The sequence below is a fragment of the Ranitomeya imitator genome, chromosome 8 (genome assembly GCF_032444005.1).
Source record: "Ranitomeya imitator isolate aRanImi1 chromosome 8, aRanImi1.pri, whole genome shotgun sequence".
NCBI lineage: Eukaryota > Metazoa > Chordata > Amphibia > Anura > Dendrobatidae > Ranitomeya > Ranitomeya imitator.
In genome coordinates this window covers 137,813,141-137,826,194 of record NC_091289.1, presented here as the reverse complement: position 1 = coordinate 137,826,194, position 13,054 = coordinate 137,813,141, and the positions used below count along the sequence as shown (strand labels likewise).

Below are 13,054 nucleotides of genomic sequence, written 5' to 3'. Positions count from 1 at the left end.
GTGGGGGTGAGGTGTATGTCTGCTCCTGGGTGCATGTATGGAGACATAGGGATCAGTGGGGGTGAGGTGTATGTCTGCTCCTGGGTGCATGTATGGAGACATAGGGATCAGTGGGGTGAGGTGTATGTCTGCTCCTGGGTGCATGTATGGAGATATAGGGATCAGTGGGGGTGAGGTGTATGCCTGCTCCTGGGTACATGTATGGAGACCTAGGGATCAGTGGGGGTGAGGTGTATGTCTGCTCCTGGGTACATGTATGGAGACATAGGGATCAGTGGGGGTGAGGTGTATGGAGACATAGGGATCAGTGGGGTGAGGTGTATGTCTGCTCCTGGGTACATGTATGGAGACATAGGGATCAGTGGGGGTGAGGTGTATGTCTGCTCCTGGGTGCATGTATGGAGACATAGGGATCAGTGGGGTGAGGTGTATGTCTGTTCCTGGGTGCATGTATGGAGACCTAGGGATCAGTGGGGGTGAGGTGTATGTCTGCTCCTGGGTGCATGTATGGAGACATAGGGATCAGTGGGGTGAGGTGTATGTCTGCTCCTGGGTGCATGTATGGAGACATAAGGATCAGTGGGGTGAGGTGTATGTCTGCTCCTGGGTGCATGTATGGAGACATAGGGATCAGTGGGGGTGAGGTGTATGTCTGCTCCTGGGTACATGTATGGAGACCTAGGGATCAGTGGGGGTGAGGTGTATGTCTGCTCCTGGGTGCATGTATGGAGACATAGGGATCAGTGGGGTGAGGTGTATGTCTGCTCCTGGGTTCATGTATGGAGACATAGGGATCAGTGGGGGTGAGGTGTATGTCTGCTCCTGGGTACATGTATGGAGACATAGGGATCAGTGGGGGTGAGGTGTATGTCTGCTCCTGGGTGCATGTATGGAGACATAGGGATCAGTGGGGTGAGGTGTATGTCTGCTCCTGGGTGCATGTATGGAGACATAGGGATCAGTGGGGGTGAGGTGTATGTCTGCTCCTGGGTGCATGTATGGAGACATAGGGATCAGTGGGGTGAGGTGTATGTCTGCTCCTGGGTGCATGTATGGAGACATAGGGATCAGTGGGGGTGAGGTGTATGCCTGCTCCTGGGTACATGTATGGAGACCTAGGGATCAGTGGGGGTGAGGTGTATGTCTGCTCCTGGGTGCATGTATGGAGACATAGGAATCAGTGGGGGTGAGGTGTATATCTGCTCCTGGGTGCATGTATGGAGACATAGGGATCAGTGGGGTGAGGTGTATGTCTGCTCCTGGGTGCATGTATAGAGACATAGGGATCAGTGGGGTGAGGTGTATATCTGCTCCTGGGTGCATGTATGGAGACATAGGGATCAGTGGGGTGAGGTGTATGTCTGCTCCTGGGTGCATGTATGGAGACATAGGGATCAGTGGGGTGAGGTGTATGTCTGCTCCTGGGTGCATGTATGGAGACATAGGGATCAGTGGGGGTGAGGTGTATATCTGCTCCTGGGTGCATGTATGGAGACATAGGGATCAGTGGAGGTGAGGTGTATATCTGCTCCTGGGTGCATGTATGGAGACATAGGGATCAGTGGGGTGAGGTGTATATCTGCTCCTGGGTGCATGTATGGAGACATAGGGATCAGTGGGGTGAGGTGTATGTCTGCTCCTGGGTGCATGTATGGAGACATAGGAATCAGTGGGGGTGAGGTGTATGTCTGCTCCTGGGTGCATGTATGGAGACATAGGGATCAGTGGGGGTGAGGTGTATGTCTGCTCCTGGGTGCATGTATGGAGACATAGGGATCAGTGGGGTGAGGTGTATGTCTGCTCCTGGGTGCATGTATGGAGACATAGGGATCAGTGGGGGTGAGGTGTATATGTCTGCTCCTGGGTGCATGTATGGAGACATAGGGATCAGTGGGGTGAGGTGTATGTCTACTCCTGGGTACATGTATGGAGACATAGGGATCAGTGGGGTGAGGTGTATGTCTGCTCCTGGGTGCATGTATGGAGACATAGGGATCAGTGGGGTGAGGTGTATGTCTGCTCCTGGGTACATGTATGGAGACATAGGGATCAGTGGGGGTGAGGTGTATGTCTGCTCCTGGGTGCATGTATGGAGACATAGGGATCAGTGGGGGTGAGGTGTATATCTGCTCCTGGGTGCATGTATGGAGACATAGGGATCAGTGGGGGTGAGGTGTATGGCTGCTCCTGGGTGCATGTATGGAGACATAGGGATCAGTGGGGTGAGGTGTATGTCTGCTCCTGGGTACATGTATGGAGACATAGGGATCAGTGGGGTGAGGTGTATGGAGACATAGGGATCAGTGGGGTGAGGTGTATGTCTGCTCCTGGGTGCATGTATGGAGACATAGGGATCAGTGGGGTGAGGTGTATGTCTGCTCCTGGGTGCATGTATGGAGACATAGGGATCAGTGGGGTGAGGTGTATGTCTGCTCCTGGGTGCATGTATGGAGACATAGGAATCAGTGGGGTGAGGTGTATGTCTGCTCCTGGGTGCATGTATGGAGACATAGGGATCAGTGGGGGTGAGGTGTATGTCTGCTCCTGGGTGCATGTATGGAGACATAGGGATCAGTGGGGTGAGGTGTATGTCTGCTCCTGGGTGCATGTATGGAGACATAGGGATCAGTGGGGGTGAGGTGTATATGTCTGCTCCTGGGTGCATGTATGGAGACATGGGGATCAGTGGGGTGAGGTGTATGTCTACTCCTGGGTACATGTATGGAAACATAGGGATCAGTGGGGTGAGGTGTATGTCTGCTCCTGGGTGCATGTATGGAGACATAGGGATCAGTGGGGTGAGGTGTATGTCTGCTCCTGGGTGCATGTATGGAGACATAGGGATCAGTGGGGTGAGGTGTATGTCTGCTCCTGGGTGCATGTATGGAGACATAGGGATCAGTGGGGTGAGGTGTATGTCTGCTCCCGGGTGCATGTATGGAGACATAGGGATCAGTGGGGGTGAGGTGTATGTCTGCTCCTGGGTGCATGTATGGAGACATAGGGATCAGTGGGGGTGAGGTGTATGTCTGCTCCTGGGTGCATGTATGGAGACATAGGGATCAGTGGGGGTGAGGTGTATGTCTGCTCCTGGGTGCATGTATGGAGACATAAGGATCAGTGGGGTGAGGTGTATGTCTGCTCCTGGGTGCATGTATGGAGACATAGGGATCAGTGGGGTGAGGTGTATGTCTGCTCCTGGGTGCATGTATGGAGACATAGGGATCAGTGGGGTGAGGTGTATGTCTGCTCCTGGGTACATGTATGGAGACATAGGGATCAGTGGGGTGAGGTGTATGTCTGCTCCTGGGTACATGTATGGAGACATAGGGATCAGTGGGGGTGAGGTGTATGTCTGCTCCTGGGTGCATGCATGGAGACATAGGGATCAGTGGGGTGAGGTGTATGTCTGTTCCTGGGTGCATGTATGGAGACCTAGGGATCAGTGGGGTGAGGTGTATGTCTGCTTCTGGGTGCATGTATGGAGACATAGGGATCAGTGGGGTGAGGTGTATGTCTGCTCCTGGGTGCATGTATGGAGACATAAGGATCAGTGGGGTGAGGTGTATGTCTGCTCCTGGGTGCATGTATGGAGACATAGGGATCAGTGGGGGTGAGGTGTATGTCTGCTCCTGGGTACATGTATGGAGACATAGGGATCAGTGGGGGTGAGGTGTATGTCTGCTCCTGGGTGCATGTATGGAGACATAGGGATCAGTGGGGTGAGGTGTATGTCTGCTCCTGGGTGCATGTATGGAGACATAGGGATCAGTGGGGGTGAGGTGTATGTCTGCTCCTGGGTACATGTATGGAGACATAGGGATCAGTGGGGGTGAGGTGTATGTCTGCTCCTGGGTGCATGTATGGAGACATAGGGATCAGTGGGGTGAGGTGTATGTCTGCTCCTGGGTGCATGTATGGAGACATAGGGATCAGTGGGGGTGAGGTGTATGTCTGCTCCTGGGTGCATGTATGGAGACATAGGGATCAGTGGGGTGAGGTGTATGTCTGCTCCTGGGTGCATGTATGGAGACATAGGGATCAGTGGGGGTGAGGTGTATGTCTGCTCCTGGGTACATGTATGGAGACATAGGGATCAGTGGGGGTGAGGTGTATGGAGACATAGGGATCAGTGGGGTGAGGTGTATGTCTGCTCCTGGGTACATGTATGGAGACATAGGGATCAGTGGGGGTGAGGTGTATGTCTGCTCCTGGGTGCATGTATGGAGACATAGGGATCAGTGGGGTGAGGTGTATGTCTGTTCCTGGGTGCATGTATGGAGACCTAGGGATCAGTGGGGGTGAGGTGTATGTCTGCTCCTGGGTGCATGTATGGAGACATAGGGATCAGTGGGGTGAGGTGTATGTCTGCTCCTGGGTGCATGTATGGAGACATAGGGATCAGTGGGGTGAGGTGTATGTCTGCTCCTGGGTACATGTATGGAGACATAGGGATCAGTGGGGGTGAGGTGTATGTCTGCTCCTGGGTGCATGTATGGAGACATAAGGATCAGTGGGGTGAGGTGTATGTCTGCTCCTGGGTACATGTATGGAGACATAGGAATCAGTGGGGTGAGGTGTATGTCTGCTCCTGGGTGCATGTATGGAGACATAGGGATCAGTGGGGGTGAGGTGTATGTCTGCTCCTGGGTACATGTATGGAGACATAGGGATCAGTGGGGGTGAGGTGTATGTCTGCTCCTGGGTACATGTATGGAGACATAGGGATCAGTGGGGTGAGGTATACGTCTGCTCCTGGGTACATGTATGGAGACATAGGGATCAGTGGGGTGAGGTATACGTCTGCTCCTGGGTACATGTATGGAGACATAGGGATCAGTGGGGTGAGGTGTATGGAGACATAGGGATCAGTGGGGTGAGGTGTATGTCTGCTCCTGGGTACATGTATGGAGACATAGGGATCAGTGGGGGTGAGGTGTATGTCTGCTCCTGGGTGCATGTATGGAGACATAGGGATCAGTGGGGGTGAGGTGTATGGAGACATAGGGATCAGTGGGGGTGAGGTGTATGCCTGCTCCTGGGTGCATGTATGGAAACCATTGAGTCAGAGCCGGTCTATTGCTGACTATGTCCTTCAGGAGAATGCATCCACCATGAGAGCCTAATTAAATAAATGGCTGATTGATGACGTTTCTTTCGGCCGGTCGCATTACCATTATGAGGAGGTGAATCTGGGGCCGTCTGTGCGCCACATAGTGACATGGACACGAGTTGTGCGCTCTTCTATAATCGATGACCATTGCTGTACACCCCCCCATCCTCACTATTTAGGAGAGCGTCATGTGTAATATTAAGGATCCAAACGTTGCATGTTTTTGCTGAAGTTTGTCATGGATAGAAATATGCAAACCTTTTTGTTTATCATAAGAAACACCACAAAACTAGTGCGTGTCCATGATGAATGTCTTTCTTCCAGGAACGGAACGGCAGTGGGTACATGTATGGAGACATAGGGATCAGTGGGGTGAGGTGTATGGAGACATAGGGATCAGTGGGGGTGAGGTGTACGTCTGCTCCTGGGTACATGTATGGAGACATAGGGATCAGTGGGGTGAGGTGTATGGAGACATAGGGATCAGTGGGGTGAGGTGTATGTCTGCTCCTGGGTACATGTATGGAGACATAGGGATCAGTGGGGGTGAGGTGTATGTCTGCTCCTGGGTGCATGTATGGAGACATAGGGATCAGTGGGGTGAGGTATACTTCTGCTCCTGGGTACATGTATGGAGACATAGGGATCAGTGGGGTGAGGTGTATGGAGACATAGGGATCAGTGGGGTGAGGTGTATGTCTGCTCCTGGGTGCATGTATGGAGACATAGGGATCAGTGGGGTGAGGTGTATGTCTGCTCCTGGGTGCATGTATGGAGACATAGGGATCAGTGGGGGTGAGGTGTATATCTGCTCCTGGGTGCATGTATGGAGACATAGGGATCAGTGGGGGTGAGGTGTATGTCTGCTCCTGGGTGCATGTATGGAGACATAGGGATCAGTGGGGGTGAGGTGTATATGTCTGCTCCTGGGTGCATGTATGGAGACATAGGGATCAGTGGGGTGAGGTGTATGTCTACTCCTGGGTACATGTATGGAGACATAGGGATCAGTGGGGTGAGGTGTATGTCTTCTCCTGGGTGCATGTATGGAGACATAGGGATCAGTGGGGAAAGGTGTATGTCTGCTCCTGGGTACATGTATGGAGACATAGGGATCAGTGGGGGTGAGGTGTATGTCTGCTCCTGGGTGCATGTATGGAGACATAGGGATCAGTGGGGGTGAGGTGTATGTCTGCTCCTGGGTGCATGTATGGAGACATAGGGATCAGTGGGGGTGAGGTGTATGGCTGCTCCTGGGTGCATGTATGGAGACATAGGGATCAGTGGGGTGAGATGTATATCTGCTCCTGGGTGCATGTATGGAGACATGGGGATCAGTGGGGTGAGGTGTATATCTGCTCCTGGGTGCATGTATGGAGACATGGGGATCAGTGGGGTGAGGTGTATGTCTGCTCCTGGGTGCATGTATGGAGACATAGGAATCAGTGGGGTGAGGTGTATGTCTGCTCCTGGGTGCATGTATGGAGACATAGGGATCAGTGGGGGTGAGGTGTATGTCTGCTCCTGGGTGCATGTATGGAGACATAGGGATCAGTGGGGTGAGGTGTATGTCTGCTCCTGGGTGCATGTATGGAGACATAGGGATCAGTGGGGGTGAGGTGTATATGTCTGCTCCTGGGTGCATGTATGGAGACATGGGGATCAGTGGGGTGAGGTGTATGTCTACTCCTGGGTACATGTATGGAAACATAGGGATCAGTGGGGTGAGGTGTATGTCTGCTCCTGGGTGCATGTATGGAGACATAGGGATCAGTGGGGTGAGGTGTATGTCTGCTCCTGGGTGCATGTATGGAGACATAGGGATCAGTGGGGTGAGGTGTATGTCTGCTCCCGGGTGCATGTATGGAGACATAGGGATCAGTGGGGTGAGGTGTATGTCTGCTCCCGGGTGCATGTATGGAGACATAGGGATCAGTGGGGGTGAGGTGTATGTCTGCTCCTGGGTGCATGTATGGAGACATAGGGATCAGTGGGGGTGAGGTGTATGTCTGCTCCTGGGTGCATGTATGGAGACATAGGGATCAGTGGGGGTGAGGTGTATGTCTGCTCCTGGGTGCATGTATGGAGACATAAGGATCAGTGGGGTGAGGTGTATGTCTGCTCCTGGGTGCATGTATGGAGACATAGGGATCAGTGGGGTGAGGTGTATGTCTGCTCCTGGGTGCATGTATGGAGACATAGGGATCAGTGGGGGTGAGGTGTATGTCTGCTCCTGGGTGCATGTATGGAGACCTAGGGATCAGTGGGGGTGAGGTGTATGTCTGCTCCTGGGTACATGTATGGAGACATAGGGATCAGTGGGGGTGAGGTGTATGGAGACATAGGGATCAGTGGGGTGAGGTGTATGTCTGCTCCTGGGTACATGTATGGAGACATAGGGATCAGTGGGGTGAGGTGTATGTCTGCTCCTGGGTACATGTATGGAGACATAGGGATCAGTGGGGGTGAGGTGTATGTCTGCTCCTGGGTGCATGTATGGAGACATAGGGATCAGTGGGGTGAGGTGTATGTCTGTTCCTGGGTGCATGTATGGAGACCTAGGGATCAGTGGGGTGAGGTGTATGTCTGCTTCTGGGTGCATGTATGGAGACATAGGGATCAGTGGGGTGAGGTGTATGTCTGCTCCTGGGTGCATGTATGGAGACATAAGGATCAGTGGGGTGAGGTGTATGTCTGCTCCTGGGTGCATGTATGGAGACATAGGGATCAGTGGGGGTGAGGTGTATGTCTGCTCCTGGGTACATGTATGGAGACATAGGGATCAGTGGGGGTGAGGTGTATGTCTGCTCCTGGGTGCATGTATGGAGACATAGGGATCAGTGGGGTGAGGTGTATGTCTGCTCCTGGGTGCATGTATGGAGACATGGGGATCAGTGGGGGTGAGGTGTATGTCTGCTCCTGGGTGCATGTATGGAGACATAGGGATCAGTGGGGTGAGGTGTATGTCTGCTCCTGGGTGCATGTATGGAGACATAGGGATCAGTGGGGGTGAGGTGTATGTCTGCTCCTGGGTGCATGTATGGAGACATAGGGATCAGTGGGGTGAGGTGTATGTCTGCTCCTGGGTGCATGTATGGAGACATAGGGATCAGTGGGGGTGAGGTGTATGCCTGCTCCTGGGTACATGTATGGAGACCTAGGGATCAGTGGGGGTGAGGTGTATGTCTGCTCCTGGGTACATGTATGGAGACATAGGGATCAGTGGGGGTGAGGTGTATGGAGACATAGGGATCAGTGGGGTGAGGTGTATGTCTGCTCCTGGGTACATGTATGGAGACATAGGGATCAGTGGGGGTGAGGTGTATGTCTGCTCCTGGGTGCATGTATGGAGACATAGGGATCAGTGGGGTGAGGTGTATGTCTGTTCCTGGGTGCATGTATGGAGACCTAGGGATCAGTGGGGGTGAGGTGTATGTTTGCTCCTGGGTGCATGTATGGAGACATAGGGATCAGTGGGGTGAGGTGTATGTCTGCTCCTGGGTGCATGTATGGAGACATAAGGATCAGTGGGGTGAGGTGTATGTCTGCTCCTGGGTGCATGTATGGAGACATAGGGATCAGTGGGGGTGAGGTGTATGTCTGCTCCTGGGTACATGTATGGAGACATAGGGATCAGTGGGGGTGAGGTGTATGTCTGCTCCTGGGTGCATGTATGGAGACATAGGGATCAGTGGGGTGAGGTGTATGTCTGCTCCTGGGTGCATGTATGGAGACATAAGGATCAGTGGGGGTGAGGTGTATGTCTGCTCCTGGGTACATGTATGGAGACATAGGGATCAGTGGGGGTGAGGTGTATGTCTGCTCCTGGGTGCATGTATGGAGACATAAGGATCAGTGGGGTGAGGTGTATGTCTGCTCCTGGGTACATGTATGGAGACATAGGAATCAGTGGGGTGAGGTGTATGTCTGCTCCTGGGTGCATGTATGGAGACATAGGGATCAGTGGGGGTGAGGTGTATGTCTGCTCCTGGGTACATGTATGGAGACATAGGGATCAGTGGGGGTGAGGTGTATGTCTGCTCCTGGGTACATGTATGGAGACATAGGGATCAGTGGGGTGAGGTATACGTCTGCTCCTGGGTACATGTATGGAGACATAGGGATCAGTGGGGTGAGGTATACGTCTGCTCCTGGGTACATGTATGGAGACATAGGGATCAGTGGGGTGAGGTGTATGGAGACATAGGGATCAGTGGGGTGAGGTGTATGTCTGCTCCTGGGTACATGTATGGAGACATAGGGATCAGTGGGGGTGAGGTGTATGTCTGCTCCTGGGTGCATGTATGGAGACATAGGGATCAGTGGGGGTGAGGTGTATGTCTGCTCCTGGGTGCATGTATGGAGACATAGGGATCAGTGGGGGTGAGGTGTATGTCTGCTCCTGGGTGCATGTATGGAGACATAGGGATCAGTGGGGTGAGGTGTATGTCTGCTCCTGGGTGCATGTATGGAGACATAAGGATCAGTGGGGTGAGGTGTATGTCTGCTCCTGGGTACATGTATGGAGACATAGGGATCAGTGGGGTGAGGTGAATGTCTGCTCCTGGGTGCATGTATGGAGACATAGGGATCAGTGGGGGTGAGGTGTATGTCTGCTCCTGGGTGCATGTATGGAGACATAAGGATCAATGGGGTGAGGTGTATATCTGCTCCTGGGTACATGTATGGAGACATAGGGATCAGTGGGGGTGAGGTGTATGTCTGCTCCTGGGTGCATGTATGGAGACATAGGGATCAGTGGGGGTGAGGTGTATGTCTGCTCCTGGGTACATGTATGGAGACATAGGGATCAGTGGGGTGAGGTATACGTCTGCTCCTGGGTACATGTATGGAGACATAGGGATCAGTGGGGTGAGGTATACGTCTGCTCCTGGGTACATGTATGGAGACATAGGGATCAGTGGGGTGAGGTGTATGGAGACATAGGGATCAGTGGGGTGAGGTGTATGTCTGCTCCTGGGTACATGTATGGAGACATAGGGATCAGTGGGGGTGAGGTGTATGTCTGCTCCTGGGTGCATGTATGGAGACATAGGGATCAGTGGGGTGAGGTATACGTCTGCTCCTGGGTACATGTATGGAGACATAGGGATCAGTGGGGTGAGGTGTATGGAGACATAGGGATCAGTGGGGTGAGGTGTATGTCTGCTCCTGGGTACATGTATGGAGACATTGGGATCAGTGGGGTGAGGTGTATGTCTGCTCCTGGGTGCATGTATGGAGACATAGGGATCAGTGGGGTGAGGTGTATGTCTGCTCCTGGGTGCATGTATGGAGACATTGGGATCAGTGGGGGTGAGGTGTATGTCTGCTCCTGGTTGCATGTATGGAGACATAGGGATCAGTGGGGGTGAGGTGTATGGAGACATAGGGATCAGTGGGGGTGAGGTGTATGGAGACATAGGGATCAGTGGGGGTGAGGTGTATGTCTGCTCCTGGGTGCATGTATGGAGACATAGGGATCAGTGGGGGTGAGGTGTATGGAGACATAGGGATCAGTGGGGGTGAGGTGTATGGAGACATAGGGATCAGTGGGGGTGAGGTGTATGGAGACATAGGGATCAGTGGGGGTGAGGTGTATGTCTGCTCCTGGGTGCATGTATGGAGACATAGGGATCAGTGGGGGTGAGGTGTATGGAGACATAGGGATCAGTGGGGGTGAGGTGTATGCCTGCTCCTGGGTGCATGTATGGAAACCATTGAGTCAGAGCCGGTCTATTGCTGACTATGTCCTTCAGGAGAATGCATCCACCATGAGAGCCTAATTAAATAAATGGCTGATTGATGACGTTTCTTTCGGCCGGCCGCATTACCATTATGAGGAGGTGAATCTGGGGCCGTCTGTGCGCCACATAGTGACATGGACACGAGTTGTGCGCTCTTCTATAATCGATGACCATTGCTGTACACCCCCCCATCCTCACTATTTAGGAGAGCGTCATGTGTAATATTAAGGATCCAAACGTTGCATGTTTTTGCTGAAGTTTGTCATGGATAGAAATATGCAAACCTTTTTGTTTATCATAAGAAACACCACAAAACTAGTTCGTGTCCATGATGAATGTCTTTCTTCCAGGAACAGAACGGCAGAGTCAGGATCCCCTGTCCTCTGGACCCCAAGCAGTGAGTATCCATGATTAGATACAATGACATGACCGCAGGCCGCTTTTACATTTTTCGCTTTTTGTTTTTCTAGCACAGTCTATAAAGATCAGCTCCAAAAACATCTAAAGAAATGCAACTCCAGAGAAAAGCCCCAGCCTGTAAGTATGGACGCCGCTCTGTCCTCCATAATGCATAACAGGGTTTGTGTTTTAATGACTAAACTATTCAAATCATTTTTCTAAAATTGTCCTCACTGGTTTTTGTTTTTTTATATAGGTATTTTATGTGCGTAATGTTAATGCTGGATCGGTGACATTGGAGACGAGTCCCGAACAGGTAAGCTGGGCCAGATGCCGATTACACAATGGGGGGTCATCTGACCCCACCTGAAAGGTGAGGAGAGCAGCCATGTGGCACACTAGTGTGTGGAGTGAATAGATGGCGGCACTTGTTCTCCTCTCTCGCCATTAAAGCCTGTGGCAGTTCTGGAATCGGCAGAACCAACCTGACTTTTCCCGTTGCTTCCATTTCAGTTTTATTCTTCTGAATCTGCTTGATAAATGTCTGACTCTTAAAGGGAACCTGTCACCCACAAAATCGAAGATGAACTAAACCCACCGGCATCAGGGGCTTATTTACAGCATTCTATAATGCTGTAAATAAGCCCCCGATGTATCCTGAAAGATGAGAAAAAGAGGTTAGATTATACTCACCCAGGGGTGGCCCCCGCTGCAGTCCGGTCCGATGGGCGTTGTGGTCCGGTCCGGCGCCTCCCATCTTCATTCCATGACCTCCTCTTCTTGTCTTCACGCTCTGGCGCAGGCATACTTTGTCTGCCCTGCTGAGGGCAGAGCAAAGTACTGCAGTGCGCAAGCGCCGGGAAAGGTCAGAGAGGCCCGATGCCTGCGCACTGCAGTACTTTGCTCTGCCCTTAACAAGACAGACAAAGTACGCCTGCGCCAGAGCCACAGCGTGAAGACAAGAAGAAGACCTCATTGTAAGAAGATGGGAGGCCCCGGACCAGACTGCAACGCCCATCGGACCGGACCGCCCCTGGGTGAGTACAATCTAACCTCTTTTTCTCATCTTTCAGGATACATCGGGGCTTATCTACAGCATTACAGAATGCTGTAGATAAGCCCCTGATGCTGGTGGGCTTAGCTTACCTTCCATTTTGGGGGCGACAGGTTCCCTTTAATGAAACTGAGCTACAGATGTGAACACCCCTTCTTTCTAAGTTTGAGGGGCTGACAAACGCTTGTCCATTCATTGCTTTCAGATGAGCCTTAGTTCCTTGTCCAAAGAAGATCTGAAGAAGCTTATAGATACGCTGGTGCAAGTCACTAATGGTGAGTGAGTAGGGTCTAGATCCCACTATGACAGGCACTTATCTGAATGGGTGGCAGGTAATGGTCCATAGCCAAGGTGCAGAGAACCTGCCTGGGATTATAAATGATGTCCTTGATTTGGGACAACTTATGCTTTACAGAGATAGATGTGCTTGCATTCTGACCATTTTTCCACGAGACCCTATCTGGCCTCCTCACATGTACATAAATCTTATATTATCAGATATATTTGCATACTTATATACTATACTAGATGGTGGCCCGATTCTAACACATCGGGTATTCTAGAGTAAGTATGTAGTTTATTTATCAAGATTTCAGAATAATGCAATCAATACACAGGATTCGGCCGGCCGGGAGCGAGCAATTAGCAAAGCGTGGTTCAAATCCCATGGCAATTCGCAGCCGGACTGCGCCTTTTGCTGATTGTTCGCGGTCGGCCACGTAGTATATGGCACAGCCCATG

The 13,054-nt window shown here is 51.9% G+C and overlaps 1 protein-coding gene across 1 annotated transcript in view; it reads left to right on the top strand.

The window, feature by feature from the left end:
• The window catches only part of TRMT13 (tRNA methyltransferase 13 homolog), a 58,330-nt gene that overhangs the window by 10,549 nt on the left and 34,727 nt on the right, over window positions 1-13,054 (top strand). Inside the window, exons 2-5 of the mRNA XM_069737413.1 lie at window positions 11,211-11,257; window positions 11,331-11,397; window positions 11,516-11,575; window positions 12,519-12,588. Of these exons, the coding sequence (XP_069593514.1) occupies window positions 11,211-11,257; window positions 11,331-11,397; window positions 11,516-11,575; window positions 12,519-12,588 (244 nt within the window). The remainder of the gene's footprint in view (window positions 1-11,210; window positions 11,258-11,330; window positions 11,398-11,515; window positions 11,576-12,518; window positions 12,589-13,054) is intronic.